Raw genomic sequence first — 19,386 nt, 5'->3', positions numbered from 1 at the left:
AAGCATAGTCTTACACACAGAAAGATAATGGTGTGTGTGTATATATATATAGTTTTACAATTTAAAATACTCATTTAAACATCCTTCAAATATCTTCCCTTCTCTTTCCATAGTTCATTTTGCATATCATAAATCCTTGCATATTTTTTTTACCAAAACTAAACCATTCAGTACTCCATTATTGCATCCATCAAAACTTATTTGGTGGGGACCTCACTTGTTTTCCATTTTCGGGCTAACGAAACATGGGCTGCAATAGTAGCATACATAAATAACCTTTTTTGACACCTGGGAATTTCAGTCTGAATTATCCCCAACTCTGGTTTTTTTTGGGGAAAGTACTTTTAAACATTTTTTTCAGTTCATTATGGATTATTTCCCAATACTCTTTTACCCTTTTACATGTCCATCACATATGAAAGAACGTTCCCTCAACCTCTTTGCATCTCCAGCACTTATCTGATTCAGTCTTATACATCTTAGCAAGGCTACTTGGGAGTTAAATACCACCTGTACATCATTTTCAAGTAGTTCTCTTTCAAAGAATAACATGCTGTAAACTTCAAATCGTTTAAGTTTTCCCCCAGAGGTTAAAATATACTCCCCCCCCAAAAAAACCCTATATAATAATGTGCAAGTGTCTCTGCATCCAGATTCCCTGGGTCCCTGTGTCCGCGCTACTGCGCATGTGCCCCACGGACACAGGGATTGGACGCAGAGACTTGACGCACACACACACGTGCACGCTCTCCCCACCCCCCCCTCTGCCTACCGTTTCCCTCTCAGTCCTCAGAAGAATTGTGGCCTTCTCCTGGGCGCCTGCTGGCCAGCTGGGCTCAGCGGAGCGCCCCGACGAAGCGGCGGCCGTGGGAGGGGCCAGCCGCCCCCCCCCCACACCACCGCCGCCAAAAGAGGCCGAATCACGGCCGTCTCCTGGGTGCCTGCCGGCTAGCTGGGCTCAGCAGAGCGCTCCGACGAAGCGGCGGCCGTGGGAGGGGCCAATCGCCCCCCCGCACGTGCCGCCGCCGCCGAAAAAGGCTGAATGCTCTAGCACCCGTTTATTAAACGGGCTGAATGACACTAGTAATAACAGATTATACATTTTGGACAAAATTCTGTCCTGAATTTTCCAACGTGCAGCTTCACTGCATGTCCACAAGGGAAAGAGAGTGTGCTACGACTTTCAAATGCAGGACTGAATGGGATGTCGAGGCAGTGCCTTTTCTAGCATGGCAGCCAGGCTGCAGAACTCTCTCCCTAAAGAGCTTTGTCTGGCTGCCTCTCCCTTTAGGCATCAAGCCTATGGCCTACCAGATGTCCCAATTTGACCCATCAGGGTGTTTTCCCCAAGCCACACCCACCTGCCTTACACCTGACGTTCTATGTGACATCACCAATAATCAGCTGATTGGTGGTTAGAGCTGGTCCTCTGAGGATCAGCTACAATAAGGAGTTCCCTTAGTGCTTGGAGTCAGCTGACTTCATAGAAACGTCAGGTCAAAGTGGCCCACTGTAGATGGGGGGAGCCTAGGATGTTTTCTCCCCACAACCCCAGCCCAGGGGATTAAGCATGCAGGGCAGCCCCCAAATTGCTGGTGTCCCCAATAGGCTCAGAAATTGCAAGAGATGTGATCAGATCTGGCATGACAAGCAAGCTCTCGAAGAGGCTGACATGGGATGAGATGGCACAACTCACTGAGAAGAGACTCTGATCAGACGGCGGTTCAAGTAGCGCCTCTCTTCCGGCAGGTCCGCTGGGAAGGAAAGAAAACAGGGTGTGTAAGGGAGCTAGAAGCAGGATCGGACCCCTCCCAACCAAAGCAAGGAAGACAGCACTGAGCTCAGCACACCTCAGTAGATTCTGCATTCAGAGAGTGCCTGAAGTTTGTACAAATGTGACTCAAATTCTATGCTTGGGAAGAGATCTGGAAATCTGTCTTGCTGATATTCAAATGAGCACCTTTTTATATATAATTTACTTTGAAGTTTTTGAGACATATCCAAATGTATTTTAATTCTCAAGAGACAAGCTCGGGGGCAGGCGGTTGGCAAGTGTGAAGCAGAAGCCAGCAGCACCGATTGGCCTTCCCCTGATGATCTGACCAATGAACCTTGCTCCCTTCACCCCAACCCATGGAGAAGTCTATAATGGCAAATAAGTAGGTAAGCCTTCATGTAAAACATTCCTTTCTTTATTTCCCCAAAATAAAAGCAGGCAGCCTACTTGAAGTATGGGGGCATGGCGAACAGCTGAGTTAACCTTCAACTTGCTGGTGTGCATGTCCAAATTTGAGACTAAGCCAGGCCCACACCACAGCTGAAAAAATTTGCTGCAAGTTCCGCGGACCTGTCTGGAACGGATTAATCCACTTTCCATTACTTTCAGTTGGGAAAGTTTGCTTCAGGTTAAGTACAGACTTCCGGAACCAATTGTGTACTTAAACCGAGGTACCACTGTAATTATCTGTCTTCACCCTTAGAAAGTAAACTCCTCAGAGCAGAGGACCTGGCTTTTTCTTCTTTTTGTTGTAAATTATGTTACTCTGTGTTAAGTTCTATGACATAGATTGCAACTTATAAAGTTTACCATAGTTATCGTCGGTGCTTTTTTTTTTCCTAGAAAAAGAGGTGCCGGAATTCACCATGAACGCTTCCCTTATCTCTTATTATGGCAATGGCACCCACCTGAAATGTGCCAGAACTGACACCTGGTGAGATCCGGCTGAAAAGAAGCCTGATCATCACCATCACCATCATCATGGCAGCCATAAAAGCTCCAAAATTTGTTTCAAAACCTCACCTCACCTCACCAGCAATCAAGTTCTCTGCAGTTCAGGGCCCCAATACCTCAAGGACTGCTTCTTCCCACATGAACCTACCTGGACCCTGAGATCATCTTCTGAGGCCCTTCTTTGCGTGCCTCCTCCTCGAGAGGTCCGGAGGACAACAACACAAGAACAGGCCTTCTCTGCAGTGGCTCCCCACTTGCGGAATGCTCTCCCTGGGGAGGTTTGGCTGGCGCCTTCATTATACACCTTTAGGCCTTTGGTTGATCCATAGCTGCCAAGTCTCCTGTTCTCCCCGGGAAATCCCCGTTTTTCCAGCTGTTCCTAGCTGAAAAAACGGATTTTTTTGTTTTTCCACGGTTTATTCTGGCGTGGCGGCCATTTTGGAACTGGGCGGAGCATGCTCAGAAGCGACTTTTGATGCTGCTCTGCCCAGTTCCAAAATGGCTGCAGTGCGACTTCTGCAGTGCAGCCCATTTTGGAACTGGACAAAGCAGCATCAAAAGTCACTTCTGAGCATGCTCCGCCCAGTTCCAAAATGGCGACAGCGCTACTTCCGGTCTGCTATTTCCGGCCCGGTCCCTTATTTCTCTGACAGCAACTTAGCAGGTATGTTGATCTGATGGATCTGATGTTGTGTGGACATGTTATTGTGTTGTTGTTTTAACTTTTATTATGTATTTTGTGGTTTTCTATCTTATCCCTGAGACCCCTGGGTATAGGGCGGTATCTAAATTCAATAAATCGTCGTCGTCGTCATCATCATCACCTGAAGAGGCTGAATTCCGCACGGCAAAAATTACAGAAATACAGAATATATATAAGCCGGGCCCATAAACGTGAAAATGCAAGACATCCAAATGCCCTGCAATTCAGGGCATAGAAGAGAGTCACGAAAGAGGGAACCCCATGAGAATCTGGCAGGCAGGAATACCTTCCCGGCGTTCACTATAGTAAGGAGAAAAAGCTGCATCCCGGGGCGTGTCAGGATAGAGGTACTTCAGTGGATTTTCAGTTTTTTCCTCCACAGCCAGGAAATGATAGTCATGGATGATGTCTGGCAGCGCCAAGTACTTTAGCTCGGAGCAGGTGTAGGGCTCCACAGACTGGAACTTGGGGGAACCTGCAGAGGTTAGAACCACACAGTCAAAGAGGCAGAGAAGCCAGAGGCCTCTTAAAAGCCTTTCCAGTGTGTGGTGGAGTTAAGTTTTGTTCATGCAAACTTTTTCTAAACTGCATTTTAAATACGTAAATTCTTCTTAGAGGGCCAGTGTGGTGTAGTGGTTAAGAGCGATAGACTCGTAATCTGGGGAACCGGGTTCGCGTCTCCGCTCCTCCACCTGCAGCTGCTGGGTGATCTTGGACTAGTCACACTTCTCTGAAGTCTCTCAGCCCCACTCACCTCACAGAGTGTTTGTTGTGGGAGAGGAACGGAAAGGAGAATGTTAGCTGCTTTGAGACTCCTTCGGGTAGTGATAAAGCGGGATATCAAATCCAAACTCTTCTTCTTCGCCTATCTCTGTTGTAAGAATTCCCACCGCCTTTTCTTCCAGTGTTCGTTGACGATTATAAAGATTCTGTACTGGGTTTCTGGTTGTTGTTGTTTTAAAGTCATTGTTTTCTAACAAGCAACCAAGGGAATATTTATTGAATGACAGCTATATAAAAGTTAAATAAAACAGACAGGCAGGCTTAGAATTAAAATTGGCTGCCTACATCTCACCAGACTAGGGCCGGATTTAGGTTTGAGGAGGCCCTAAGCTACTGAAGGTAATGGGGCCCTTTATATGTCCAGCTGTCCTTTGTCAACAACAAACTGTCGCTGTGTTGAATATATGCAATATGGTAATTTATGGACCTAATAGGTATCTAAAGCCATTTGCACGTAACAAAATATGTATTTTATCAAAGTAATTGTTGAACTGAAATACAATTAAGAATATTAATACATCCAGGTTTTTTTCCTTTAATTTTTTTTGGGGGCCCCCAAGAGGGTGGGGCCCTAAGTTACAGCTTGTGTAGCTTATAGGTAAATCTGGCACTGCACCAAACACATGAGGAGAGTTCAGAAGGATGGACAAAAATGGGAGGGTGTATCAATACCTCATTTTGGAAATTCTTTTTATTTATTTGGACCACCTCGTAAGTACTTAAAAAATAATAATAATAATTTGTTTTTAAAGGATTTTCACTTTCAAATCTGCAGGAAAGCAGAAGGAGATGGACTTAGTTCTGCCCCCGTGTAGACCTGGGACTGAACTGCAATGGGTTTGTCCATCCCTAGTCCTCATACACACTTATCAGGGCTAATCTGATGGAAAGCCTGGGGGGAAAACTCCCTGAAAATGTGGGGCTGGTGGCAAATATTCCCACATCTGCACCTGTTTTTGCTGGTTCCAGGGGCACAGGAACCGGCCCTATAGCTGATTTCCCTTACCCCAGTGCAACCCAGTTAAAATGGTAAAAAATGAAAATAAAAGGCTTCTTTCGATTTTTGTGATGTCTTTCAGAGACAGCCTAGACTTGCTTGATCTAATTAGCATTTCCCAGCTCTGCATCAATAATCAATACTTTAAATTTGTAATCTTAGCTTGCACTGTATGCTGTTTTTAACCTTGCTTATCTTCTTGTCCAAATGCTTGATTAAGTTATACTAATTAAAGGAAATGGATTTGCCACAAGCCTAAAAACCATAAATTTTCTGTGTTCTGACACAAAGGGGCACTAACTCTCTAGCTTAACATGGCAGAGGGAAGTAAGGAGAAAAAACTCTCTAACAGCTGCACAGAAATCATACTTAGATTTCCCCCTCTAAGCAAGGCAAAGTTGTCACAGGGACAACTGTTCCCCTAATTCCACCCCATTTGCACGGATTTTTTAAAAAAGGCATTCACATCTCTAATCAGAGAATAAGTTAAAAAATACAATGAAGCATCAGCAAAATTGTTTTAAACACACACACACACACACACACACACACGAAGAAGAAGGGGGAAAAACCAGCAGAAAAACACACAAAGCAAGGCAAGGAAGAGAATGCCAGGAAATAACCTGTGTCGTCGAAGTCCACCCAGGTAAACGTGATGCCCCCATTTGCGGTGCTCTCACTGAAGCGCAGCAGGAAGGTGCCTGCCCTCTTCTTCTTCAGCAAACTCCTCTCCCGCTTGCGGCTCACGAACCCCATGATGAGACTAGGATGTGATGCAGGTGAGAAGAGGAGAAATATTGAGGTCGCACAGCTGCCACCATTGCGCTGCCATAACACCCTCCCGACAACTGTAGCCACACATCAGGCGGGTGGGGTACAAATAATAAAATTACTTATTCTTATCTCTTCCTGCAGCCCCCTTCCCTGAGTCACAAGGACAAGGAATTTACTCAATTGAGGCCCCAGGCAGCAGGTTAATAATAGGGCATTCTGCAGAAGCTAAGATCCTGTCTGCTGCATGTCGCAGAATTGAGCTAGCAGAAGCTCTCAGACATTTCAAGCAGGGGATATTTGCCACCCTACCTGGATATACTGGGGCTTGAACATACAGCATTTTGGATGTAATAAAATTAATAATAATAATATTTTATTTATTTATACCTTGCCCCATCTAGCTGGGTTTCCGAACCAGGTACTCTGGGTGGCTCACAGCTTACATCTTAACATATTAAAACATCAAACACTAAAAACTTCCCTAAACAGGGCTGCCTTCAGATGCCTTCTAAAAGTCAGATAGTTGTTTATTTCCTTGACATCTGATGGGAGGGCATTCCACAGGGCGGGTGCCACTACTAAGAAGGCCCTGTGCCTTGTTCCCTGTAACCTCGCTTCTCTAATGGCTGGCCTGTTTGCAGTAGTGAGCTGTGGCTCCTTCTCAGTGTCTCTGAACCCCCCCCTTCTCAAAGGTCAGGGGCGGCGAGACTTGCTTGCGAAGGCAGGAGAGGCACCGGCAGAGAAGGAGAGCAACCTAATATCTCGGTTCCGCAGTCAGTCCTTGCAAGGATTTGCAAGGCCCCTCAAAATAGCTCCGTCAGTAGAGCATGATTAATCTCAGGGTTGTGGGTTTGACCCCCTTGTTGGGCAAAAATATTCCTGCATTGCATGGAGTTACGACTAGGTAACCCGTGTGATGTCTGTATGGGATAATTATTCTGGAAGATTATTGTATGAGGAGATAGTGATCTGACATGGCCAACTCTTCCTAGCTCTGGTTATCTCTGTTTTATTACTTTCTCTATCCATTGTAAAAAGTCTTTGATGGTTGGCCTTTGGTGTGTGCTCTGGTGGTCAATGGCTAAAAACATCCACTGGCCAGTATGTGACTTTGATGTAGGCCAGGGTGGCTCATAGCTGAGCCAGCATCTATAAAATACCTAGTTTTGGGGAGTTTGGCACAGTCTGTTGGCCGTAGAGCTGTGCATCAAAGGCTACCTGGGGAGTCACATGTCTTCAGTTCTTCCCCGTGGCAGACTAAAGCTTGGTAATGTATATACTGCTTGGTGCTTGGAATAAAATCTGTAATTTTCTCACCCACTTGCGCTTGTATTGCTTCCGTATCTAATTTGAAAAGAACCATCCTGCATTTGACAAGACAATGTCTTCCAACTCTACAACTATGATTCTATGAAAGGGGGTTTGGAGTACCGTACACTGGTACCTCGCAAGACGAATTTAATTCGTTCCAGGAGCCAATTCGTCCTACGAAAAATTAGTCTTGCGAGTCACGGTTTCCCATAGGAAAGCATTGAAACTTAATCAATGCGTTCCTATGGGCTCCGGGGGACTGGCAGCGGCGGCGCTTGCTCGCTTGGCTCGGGGAAGGCAGGCAGGCAGGCGGCAACAGCCCTGGCAAGCAGCGCCCGCTGCGCTTTGGCTCCGGGGCTGCTGCCGCCTGCCTGTCTGCCTTCCCCGAGCCAAGCACCGCTGCTGCCGTCAGTCCCTCAAGCCAAGCGCTGCGCCTGCCTGCCTTCCCCGAGCCAAGCGAGCAAGCGCCGCTGCCGCCGCCAGTCCCCCAAGCCAAAGCACTTGCTCGGGAAGAAGGCAAAGGAAGATCAACTGTCAGCGCGGGAAGTTTGTGTTCCGCTGTGAGTGGCAACCGGCACAAAGGGGAACCAGCTGTAGCGCGGAAAGAATGCAAAGGAAGATCAGCTGACCCGCGCTACAGCTGATCTTCCTTTGCCTTCTGTATCAACTGTACCGCGGGTCAGCTGTTGGACGGCTTCATCTTGCAAAGCGCGGCCATAGACAGCTTGACAACAGCTTCGCCTTGCGAGTCAACCTCAGATTGCAAAACGCATTCGTCTAGTGAAAAATTCGTCTTGCAGGGCATTCGTCTTGCGAGGTACCACTGTATTTGCAAAGAACTCAGGTGGCTTTTGCAACGAGTGGTGGAGACAGGCAAAACTCCCCCTAGCAAACAGCGCCCTCCTGGGGCCGTTGCCATTAAAGGCTTTGTGCGACTCCTTGAGTTCTGCTATTTGCGAAGGAAGAAGCCGCATTCCCCCCTCTTCTTCCCCACCCCTCTCCTTACTCGTTCTTCCAGAGTTGCAGGAGGTGTTCCTTAATCAGGAGCAAGATCCCATCAATCCAGGTCCAGAAGGAGAAAAGGTACGAAGTAGGCTGTGGGGAACAGGGGAGAGGAAATAAGAACAGGGAAAGCGCTTCGGTAAGCAGCAGGATGAGGCGGGGCGGCGCTTACCTTGGCAAACTGTGCCCAGGTGACTGTGCTCTGTGGCGTTGCATTTGGTCCTTTGGTGGAAAGAAAAGGCAAGGAGTGAGCTCCATAATTGTTTTGACAGAAATGGGAGGGGTGAGGCCTGTTAGTTGACCCTTCTTTGGCACCCCCACCCCCTTACTTCCACTTTATGGACTTGAGGGAATGGAAGATAACACTCTGTTATTCTATCTGGAGTAGCTATCACCAACCCTGGGTCTACATTCACGGTCACTGATGGAAAGTGGTACCTTGGCTCTCAAATGCCTTGGTTCCCAAACACCGAAAACCCAGAAGTGTTCCGGTTTTCCAACATTTTTCAGAAGCTGAATGTCTGAAGTGGTTGTCGGCTATTGCTTCCGGGGCGCCTGCACCAGTCAGAAGCTGCGCCTTGGTTTCCGAACATTTCGGAAGTCAAACGGACTTCTGGAACAGATTCAGTTTGGCGCTTTTGTTTTTGCTATCTATTTTGCGTTTTTGTTTTTGAGGCTTTTTCAATTCATTTGTTTTTGTGACTGTGTGGAACCCAGTTCGGCTACTGATTGATTGATTGTGTGACTGTGGAAATGGATAAAAGCCCCACCCCCATCCAAACAATGACTATCATCAGTGCAGGTAAGATTTAAAAAAAAATTGTTATCATCTACAATACTGTCTTATTTATTTTATAATACAGTCCATTGATTATTGCTTTCATTTTATGGATCAATGGTCTCGGTAGATAATAACATTCATGTTAAATTGCAGTTTTAGGGGTTGTTTTTAAAAGTCTGAAACGGATTAATTTGTTTTGCATTACTTTCTATGGAAAAGCACACCTTCTTGGTTTTGGAACGCTTTGCTTTTGGAATGAACTTCTGGAACGGATTAAGTTTGAGAACCAAGGAACCACTGTATTCCCCCCCCCATTTAAAATGGCTTTTGCTCTAAAGGACTTGATGTAGGTTTCTTATTTTAAAGTTATGTTTTATTATCACATTTTTGTATTGCATTTGATTGTTTTAAGGTGTTCATTCTTTGTTTCTTCAGCCTGTAAACTGCCTTATAATAAAATAATAATAATAATAATAATAATAATAATAATAATAATAATAATAATAATAATATATTTATACTCCGCCCATCTGGCTGGGTTTTCCCAGCCACTCTCGGCGGCTCCAACACAAAAATAAAACACAGTGATCTATTAAACATTAAAAGCCTCCCTAAACAGGGCTGCCTTCAGATGTCTTCTAAAAGTCTGGTAGTTGTTTTTCTCTTTGACATCTGATGGGAGGGCGTTCCACAGGGCAGGCGCCACTACCGAGAAGGCCCTCTGTCTAGTTCCCTGCAACTTGGCTTCTCGCAATGAGGGAACCACCAGAAGGCCCTCGGTGCTGGACCTCAGTGTCCGGGCAGAACGATGGAGGTGGAGACGCTCCTTCAGGTATACTGGACCGAGGCCATTTAGGGCTTGGGTATTCTACGATCGAAAGACTGTATACAAATTAAAAGCGATGGTGATCATGTTCATGATATGGAGTTCAAACTGGTTTTGGCAATATATCAATATATCGCACAGTCCTAAATGGTGGAGTTCTGAAAATCCAAAACAAATTGAACCATTGCACTACACTGGCCCCGCATTACCAGACTCCCCCATTACCACAGAGCTTCTCTCTCAGCATCTTGAGTTGATCTGTGTTTAGGCCGCGGTCAGTAGCAGCCAAGAATTGCCAGCTCAGGACAGGGGACAGCTGGTCCCAGGTGGCAGCAGGTGGATTGCAGAAGAATGGCTGGTTCTGAGAGAAAGACAGGAGGGGAGAGGGAAAACACACACAGTGAGCCGGGCGAGACCAATATAGGAAACAGGCGGGACACAGGGCATGAGGTTGGAGGGAAATCTGGGACGATCAAAACCTTTGGATACGAAGCTAACCGGGACAATGTCGCAAGAGTTACAAAAACCCAACATGGAGCCCTGCAGGTGTTGCAGTCCCCTTCATCCCAGACCCGTTGTTCGCCACGGGGCTGAGGCTGCTGGGATTTGGAGTCCAACAACATCTGGGAGAGCACCATGTTGTCCACACAGAAGCGACTTTCGTGTAGGAAGAGCAGGTTGCCTGTGGGGAGACAAGTCACGGGTCGACACATGTGCAAGACTGCTGCAGGCACGTGCCCTGCGCAGCACACACACGGAATGGAGTACGGAAATACCGTATTTTTCTGTGTATAAGACAAGGTTTTTTCCTAAAAAAATAATGTCGAAAATTAGGGGGTGTCTTATACACGGATACACCCCCCCTTTTCTTAAATCTGAGTCTTATACAGGGGGGCATTTTATAGACGGAAAAATACAATAAAAGGCGACCAGCGCCAAAGTTAGTGGTTGTTTCTCCAGGGGGTGTCTCCGGGTATCCTCTGAAGCATGCTCAAGGTGTGTGTGGCGGTATTATCTGCCATCTTCTGAACTGAGGGGTCGCTACAGGCAAAACATGGGCAAGGTGTCCACATCGAAGTGACAACAGTTTCCATACTGCAATTCCGAATCAAATTATTATTTGCTGCTCTATTTATTCTTATTCTTTATATACCACCCTGTACCTGCAGGTGTCAGAGTGGTTCACAGAATAAAATCGGAATATAAAACCACAAAGTACATAATCAAAGCTGGATATCAAATCCAAACTCTTCTTCTTCTCCTTCTTCTTCTCCTTCAAAATAAAAACAACAACCCAACATACCTGCCAAGTTTCTCTCTGAAAAATAAGGGACCGGACCGAAAGTAGCGTGGTGGCCATTTTGGAACTGGGCGGAGCGTGCTCAGAACCGACTTTTGATGCTACTGTGCCCAGTTCCAAAATGGCCGCCGCACCAGAAGTCGCGCTGCAGCCATTTGGAACTGGGCAGAGCAGCATCAATAGTCGCTTCTGAGCATGCTCCGCCCAATTCCAAAATGGCCACCGCGCCAGAATAAACCGGGAAAAAACAAAAAAATGGGGACAGCTGGAAAAATGGGGATTTCCCGGGGAAAACGGGAGACTTGGCAGCTATGCAACCCAATAACACCACCACCCCCAACAAACATTTTAAAAGGGCACAGGATGTCAATCAAATCAACCAAAGGTAAGAGGAACGTTTTTGCCTGGCGCCTAAAGGTGTATAATGAAGGCACCAACCAGACCTTCCTAGGGAAAGCATTTCACAAATGGGGAGCCACTTCAGAAAAGGCCCTGTTCTCATGTTGCCACCTTCCGGAAGCTCACGCTGAGAAGGCACACAAAGAAGGGCCTCAGGTGATATAATTTTACTCTGTATTTGAATGGATTGTTGAATATTACTTTGCTTGACATAAGTCGTTTACTTCAAAGTTATACTTTTATTATGATTTTTTTGTATTGGATCAGATTGTTATAAGGTCTATGATCTTTGTTGTATATTTTGTTGTTTCCTCAACTTGTGACCCACCTTATGTATAATAATTTTAAAAGGCGGTATACAAATTAAAAGTGAAATGAAACAAAATGCTTTCTGGCTAGGGGGTCAACCTTATCCCACAGAGAGGGCTTCCAAAAAGAGAGAGAGATGTAGTATGTTTCTTACCGTTGGGTTTGGACTGAACATGAGGCACCATAAGATAGAGGCCCAAGCACTGGACATCTGGTTGGTATTAGAGATGACCACCACTGGCAGAGTGGATGTCTAAGGGAGAAAGATCACAAATCTTGAAAGAGCAGGAATAAATGCAGACCCCATACCCTGGGCCAAATTCAAAAGGCCATGGTCCCCGTATGACAAATTCTGCTCTCTCCTTGACCAGTATTCACACGCTGAGGCAAAACCACGAGCAAGGCAGTTGACAAGTGGGCCTAATGGAGCTCCCTTCTTCCCAATCTCCTCTCAGTGCCATCTTGTGACAAAAATAGAGGTAGAGGCAGTTTCCCACCTGCTGTTGGCTCGCTTCAAGCAACCTGGCCAGCAAGAGGACGGCATTCAGCCACTACCTAGCACTCCGAACTTCATCAAGTGAGGTCCTCATACCTGCAGCTGACATGTAAAATCTTGGTAGCAATAGTCCAGGATGAAAGTGATGGTGTGGAGCTCCTCTGTGACAGGCAACAATCCCTATGGGAGGGAGGGAGAATGAGAATGAGCAAAGGCAAGGGGCACACACCTAGTTGAGTTTGCCCATGACTGTTATGTTATATAAAAGGTAAAGGGACCCCTGACCATTAGGTCCAGTCGTGACCGACTCTGGGGTTGCGCGCTCATCTCGCATTATTGGCCGAGGGAGCCGGCGTATAGCTTCCAGGTCATGTGGCCAGCATGACAAAGCCGCTTCTGGCAAACCAGAGCAGCACATGGAAACGCCGTTTACCTTCCCGCTGTAGCGGTTCCTATTTATCTACTTGCATTTTGACATGCTTTCGAACTGCTAGGTTGGCAGGAGCTGGGACCAAGCAACGGGAGCTCACCCCGTCACAGGGATTCGAACCGCCGACCTTCTGATCAGCAAGCCCTAGGCTCAGTGGTTTAACCCACAGCGCCACCTGGGTCCCTATGTTATATAGACAGAGATTATTTTGGAACCTCAAAGATTTATTGGGTTGTGAACTGCTGTAGACTAGAGTCCATCCATCAAATGCTGAAGGGGTTAGGAACAACCGACTATACACACTCCCAAGTACTTGGATGTGTCTGTGCCAAAAAGGCCATGAAATACAGTACAATAAGTCAGTTTATTGTGTTTGCTGTATTTCCCCCCCCCCCTATGCATTTGGCTTTCAATTTATTATCAAGTTGTAACGGATTCAAAAGTCCCTTCGAGACATCTTGCTGTGGAAAGTGATGGATGAATATAATAAAAGAAATAATGACAGAGCACACTTAACTTGAAAAAAACAAAACACTTTTCTGTCTGTACTATGTCTGACTAAGAGCCTTGGATTTCCAGCAGTCAATGGAAAACCCAGGTTGAGAGATGGCAATATCGTACCCAAGTCTGCGGAGAACTGAGGCCTTCTCTTTAAAATGCCTGTTATCAGATAGAAACCCCCTGATTACACACTAGCACGATTCTGTGCATCGGCTATTAAAAGGTAAAGGTCATCGCGGACGACTCTGGGGTTGCATGCTCATCTCTCTCTATAGGCCGAGGGAGCCGGCGTTTGTCCGCAGACAGCTTCCGGGTCATGTGGCCAGCATGACTAAGCCGCTTCTGACGAAACCAGAGCAGTGCACGGAAACGCCATTTACCTTCCCACCGGAGCAGTACCTATTTATCTACTTTGCACTTTGACATGCTTTCGAACTGCCAGGTGGGCAGGAGCTGGGACTGAATAACGGGAGCTCACTCCGTCATGGGGATTCGAACCTCTGACCTTCCGATCAGCAAGCCCTAGGCTCTGTGGTTTAACCCACAGTGCCACTCGAGTCCCACGCATCGGCTATTACCCGCAGGGAGATCGTGATAAATCAAGGACAGCAAGCCTTATAGAGGCATTATTTATTATTATTATTATTACTACTACTACTACTATTATTATTATTATTTTCTTTATGAAATCTTGCATTTTAGACACATGACAATCCAGTGTTCAACTGGATTGTTTCAGTAGCAGCTAAAATCCGAGTTGGTTAGCGACACTAGTCTCTCTATTTTTATTCAGGCTTGTTCTTGTAACTATTGTCTCTTGCTTTTATAATTTTTTTAAAGCCATTTTCAAACTGCTGGTCTATGGACGTAATAAACTGATTGGATCGGGTTGGTGTGCCTACAAAGCCTGCTCCTCCTGTAAGCAGCAGCAATAGTACTGCTGGGAGGCCAGGAAGGAGCCACATCACGGCTGCATTGAGCCACCCACCCTTGGGAAAGGCAAACCCACCTCACCGAGCCCTTTGCCGCCCTTGCCTTTGCCCAAAGCGTTTTTCTGCTCCTTCAGCATCTGCAAAGAGAAGAGGAAACACATGTTTACAGGGCTGGAAGCAACCACACACCATCACACCGTGCGGCGCCCCCTGGCAGAAGTCAAAGCTGTTCTCATGCCTCCTTACCTTCCAAGTCCCGGACTGCAGAATCCGGGACCGGCAGCCGTGTGACACCGGAAGTTGCATCGAAGTAACTTACGGTGTCGTTTTGCCCTTCTATGGGCACCAAAAATGGCCGGCGGCGGCTTTGAAAGTCTCTTCTACGCATGTCAGGAAGTGCATCGACGCAACTTCCGGTGTCGCTCCGCCCATCTATAGGCACCAAAAATGGCCGCCGCCGACACCGGAAGTCGCGTCTATGCACTTCCGGACATGCGTAGATGTGACTTTTGAAGCCGGCGGCGGCCATTTTTGGTGCCCATAGAAGGGCAAATCAGAAAGACAAAAATGGCCACCAGCAGGAGAAAATAACAGAGAAAAACGGGAGACGAAGTGATACAGGGGACCACCGGGAAAAGGTAAGTAAAAACGGGGGTTTCCCAGGGAAAACGGGGTACTTGGCAGCTATGCATGCCTCTAAAACAGAGGCCAGCAACCTTTTTCAGCCGTGAGCCGGTCCACTGCCCCTCAGACCTTGTGGGGGGCCGGACTATATTTTGAGGGGGGAATGAACTAATTCCTGTGCCCCACAAATAACACAGAAACACATTTTAAATAAAAGGACACATTCTACTCATGTAAAAACACGCTGATTCCTGGACTGTCCACGGGCTGGATTGAGAAGGCGATTGGGCCTCATCTGACCCCCGGCCTTAGGTTGCCTACCCCTGCTCTAAGAAGATCCATCTTTGTGCAAACATAGACCACAAAGGGCGTCGCAAGCTTGGAGGAAGAAGAACAGAGAGTGACTCACTGAGTAGCCTAATGGATGATCATTATGAAAGGGGGAGAGGAGGGAAGCTACAGCAAATGATTGTCAAGGCCCAAAGGATGGTAGGGAAAAGTCCTTCCTACCACGCATTTGATGCTCAATCATAACCTGCCTATGAGTAAGGCCAGTGGGTGTCATAGCTGCCAAGTCTCCCGTTTTCCCTGGGAAACCCCCGTTTTTCCTCCTGTCCCCAGCCGAAAAAAATGGATGTTTTTGTTTCCCCCCGGTTTATTCTGGTGTGGCGGCCATTTTGGAACTGGGCGGAGCATGCTCAGAAGCGACTTTTGATGCTGCTCTGCCCAGTTCCAAAATGGCCGCCGCGCTACTTCCGGTCCAGTCCCTTATTTTTCAGAGAGGAACTTGGCAGGTATGGTGGGTGTCATTGTTCGTTTTATTTTATTTTTTGGAGGGGGGTGGGGAAAGAAATGAGGCACCAGTACTAATCTCTCCAGTGTGCTCCACACGTGTACTTAAAAAAGACACAACAAGGCCCATACATTTTATGTTCCTCCTCACTCCCTGCCCCAGAAAGACACTTCACTAGGCTCAAGTCTTCTTCATAAATATTTAGGCCTCCTAGCAGGTCCCAGATGGGGGAATACAGTGCTCTTTCCCAGGCCTCATGAGCTAGAGTAGGGAAAGTCAAATTTATTCTTCTTCTTATTATTATTATTACTACTACTACTACTACCACAACAACTATTTATTAAATTTGCATACCACCATATACCGGCAGATCTCAGGGCAGTTCTCAATATAAAATCACAAAATACATATTAAAAATAAAAACAAGAATGGCCCAATAACCCCGCTCCCTAACACATTTATTGTTCGAGCCACATAGAATGGAGGAAGAAAGTCTCAAAAAGAGCTGGCAAGATGTCTTCATATTTTGTGCCGCACCTTGTTCAGAATTGTGTGGCAACCACAGCAGCAGGACAAAATTAGGTAGGTGGGTGGGGTTTGAGCCACAGTGGCTCACCCCAGAGCTCAAGGCTTGAATTGTCAAGTCTTTCTTCCACCACAGCTGCACACACACACCAATTCCCATCCCAGAGCTGCAGGAGTTCTGCATCTCCCCCATCACCAGGCCCTTACAATGTACTTGAAGTCACAGATGAGCCCCTCCACCTGGGGCCGGTCCATCACCATGGTTTTGGTGGTTGACGACAAGATGTTGAACCTCCGAAACCTACAAATGAGAGGGATAGATTTTAAAAAGCGCTCTCTTGCTCTCTCTCACACACACACGTAATTTGTGGAAGCTTGCCATTCCCAGCTGGCCAGAGTCTAACAAGTTTATAGTCAGGTGGAGTTTGAGCTATTCTGCTCAAACAGCAGAGTATGAAGCCCATCTCATGCATGTCCTGTAAAAATCACAGCTCCCTAATCTCCTGGGCACCAGTTACAGCCCTCCAACTCCAGCTGCCATGTTTCCTTCTGCTTCTGTTCATGTGCACCAGTTCTGGAGTTCAGCTTTCATAAGCAATGCCTTAGATCCAGTCTTTTCTACTTCCCAGAAGACACCTCGGTGCTGCCAATTCCCCTACCGTGTAAGCAAGCAAATTTCACACCGCCATCTCCAAACTGGTGTGTGTGTGTGTTTTGTAGAGATATTCTGCAACATGTTATCGACGCAACAAGAATACGTTTGTGGTCAATTTGCATTGGATTGTCCAATCGCCATTCCAGTTTCATTAGTTGTCCCATGATGCCTCTACATGATTGCCGTTCGGAGGGGCATCCACACTTCAGTGCAACAAAAGCAGGATAAATAAACAACAACCTGGAACTTTTTTGGGGGGGGGGTACGAAGAGTTATGGGATTTCAGCAGGATGTTATGGGAGATGCACTGATTGGAATCAAAGTGTAAGGGGAAGGGAATACAGAGATCCCCCTCCCATCATCAAGAGCAGCTCCTCCAATAGCAGCAATGCCAGCGGGGAGAGGGAGGGGTCCAGTGAGGAAGGAGGAAGAGGGATGCAGGGCTCCGGCAACACAGAAGAGCCCCTGCTACACATGAGGGAGGAAGAAAGAGAGGGGGAAAAGGGGGAGAAGGAAAACATGGAACGCAGGCCCCTTTTCCCTTCGGTTCCGGAATTACGCAGGAGAAGGCGGGGAAGGAGGTTTGACGTCCCGAGACTCTTATGCTGGAAGAAGACGAGGGGCGCGCCATTCCCGGATTCTGGCTCGGACTAAGCAGACATGTTTCTGCACCCCCATTTCACTGTAAATAGACTGCACTAAATAAAACTGTCTAAGGACAAGAATGTGGAGCGCCGTTACTCTAGAGTAGTCGAAACAACAGCCTCTGACACAAAGCAAAACTTTTAGAGGACTGAAAGCAGGGTTTGCATATGCCCGCTGCACAACTAAGAAAGATGGCAAGAGGGGGCCCAAGTTGCTGGGTAAGCAAAGGCCTGCCCCTTCCTCTGCCATGTAGGTACCAAATCAGAACTTGTACCCCACCACCAGCCTCCCAATGGGCAAGGCTCACTATTTTCCGTTGCCTTTCCACAGCTGTTGCTTACCTTTCCAAATTAGCAGCGTTCCTGCAAGAGATGAAGAAAAAGAAAAGAGTTTTTAGTGGAAGGTGACCCAGCCCCTACGCCCTCCTCCCCATAGCCCTGCCCTTGTGAGTATAAAACAAAAACAAAAAAACCCTTGGCACTTCACCAAGAGGAACCCACCGGTCGATCTCAATCTTCACCTCCATCGGGTGGTTTCGATCCAAGAGCTTCACCAGGAGCCTGAATTAAGTGGCAACAACAGTTTGTTACAACCCACGAGATCGAAAGTGGCAGGCAGCAGAGTTCTATCCGTGAGGGCAAGTGTGAGCCTGGCTCTGTTTCCTCCTTAAATCTCCATTTTTCCAGCAGGATGGAAGCAAATGTAGAATTAGTGGGATTTGGCGCCACCTGCTGTTGGCGACCTTACCCCCCCTTTCCCCCACTACCAGCCCTCACTGACAGCATGCCTCTGTCCTTCCTGGACCAAATCTCGCCTGATCCCTCATTTTAAAATTCAATGGCTTTTATTGCAATGTTCTTTGCTGAATACGTCTCTTGGGTGCATCTCGTACCTACGGGACCGCCTCTCCTGGTATGCCCCACGGAGGACCTTAAGGTCCACAAACAACAATATTCTGGAGATCCCGAGCCATAAGGTGGCTAGATTGGCCTCTACTAGGGCCAGGGCCTTTTCAGTACTGGCCCCAACTTGGTGGAACGCTCTTTCCCAGGAGACCAGGGCCCTGCGGGATTTGTCATCTTTCCGCAGGGCCTGCAAGACAGAGCTGTTCCGCCTGGCCTTTGGGTTAGACTCAGCTTGACCCCTGTGTTTTCCTCCCTCATGGCTTGGATTTATGGACTACTTGAAATGAGGCTGCACTTTAAATTTTAATGCTGTATTTTAATCTGTATTTTAATTAATTGTTTTTTGTTTTATTGTAATTCTGTTGGTGTGAGCCGCCCTGAGCCCGGTTTTTGACTGGGGAGGGCGGGGTATAAATAAAATTTTATTATTATTATTATTATTATCTAAGCGGAAGCCTCTGATCCAATCACCTCTTCCATCAGGGATGGTGGAAACTGTGGCCATCCAGATGTTGCTGGCCTCCCAAGTCCAATTCATCTCTGCGCTGGGCAAGGGCAGGCTTTTCAAATTTCAGGAACGCCCCGTGCAAGGCCAAAATTCGGCGCCCCATTCCTCCCTCCCGTTCTGCTCAATTCACTAGGTCGTAGTTGCGACGCACCACAGCGCCCCCTAAGCTCAGTGCGGTGGAAATGGCTGCATTGCCTTAGAACTGCTTCTGCCCCCTGGCCATGCTAACTGGAAGAGCCCCAAGCTGTTCCCAACCCCTGCCTAGTGGTTTTAAATTCATTCCAAAATGGCCGCCACCTGGAGGCCACTGCCGGATTAAGGACCTCTCTCCTCACCTGGCACGGACAGAGAACTTGTTGCTGGTTCTCAGCACCAGAGGCCGCCGGTTGGGCAATGGCATGGAAGGTTGAATCTCCACCACAAATGCACTGGGGAGAAAGCAGAAAGATCTTCAGC

At 47.2% G+C, this 19,386-nt stretch overlaps 1 protein-coding gene across 3 annotated transcripts in view; it reads right to left on the bottom strand.

The window, feature by feature from the left end:
• Positions 1-19,386, bottom strand: part of STAT2 (signal transducer and activator of transcription 2) — a 41,032-nt gene that overhangs the window by 2,271 nt on the left and 19,375 nt on the right. For all 3 annotated transcript variants that reach the window (XM_035103707.2, XM_060272041.1, XM_060272039.1), the window contains exons 10-22: positions 19,266-19,358; positions 18,018-18,077; positions 17,859-17,879; positions 16,425-16,518; positions 14,353-14,412; positions 12,509-12,592; positions 12,071-12,169; positions 10,134-10,269; positions 8,474-8,523; positions 8,306-8,394; positions 5,838-5,977; positions 3,721-3,909; positions 1,697-1,754 (exon numbers count right to left, since the gene is read on the bottom strand). In XM_035103707.2, the coding sequence (XP_034959598.1) occupies positions 1,697-1,754; positions 3,721-3,909; positions 5,838-5,977; positions 8,306-8,394; positions 8,474-8,523; positions 10,134-10,269; positions 12,071-12,169; positions 12,509-12,592; positions 14,353-14,412; positions 16,425-16,518; positions 17,859-17,879; positions 18,018-18,077; positions 19,266-19,358 (1,173 nt within the window). The remainder of the gene's footprint in view (positions 1-1,696; positions 1,755-3,720; positions 3,910-5,837; positions 5,978-8,305; positions 8,395-8,473; positions 8,524-10,133; positions 10,270-12,070; positions 12,170-12,508; positions 12,593-14,352; positions 14,413-16,424; positions 16,519-17,858; positions 17,880-18,017; positions 18,078-19,265; positions 19,359-19,386) is intronic.

The sequence above is a fragment of the Zootoca vivipara genome, chromosome 2 (genome assembly GCF_963506605.1).
Source record: "Zootoca vivipara chromosome 2, rZooViv1.1, whole genome shotgun sequence".
Classification (NCBI taxonomy): domain Eukaryota; kingdom Metazoa; phylum Chordata; class Lepidosauria; order Squamata; family Lacertidae; genus Zootoca; species Zootoca vivipara.
Note: the sequence above shows the minus strand (reverse complement) of the source record. Positions and strands in the feature narration are given on the sequence as shown.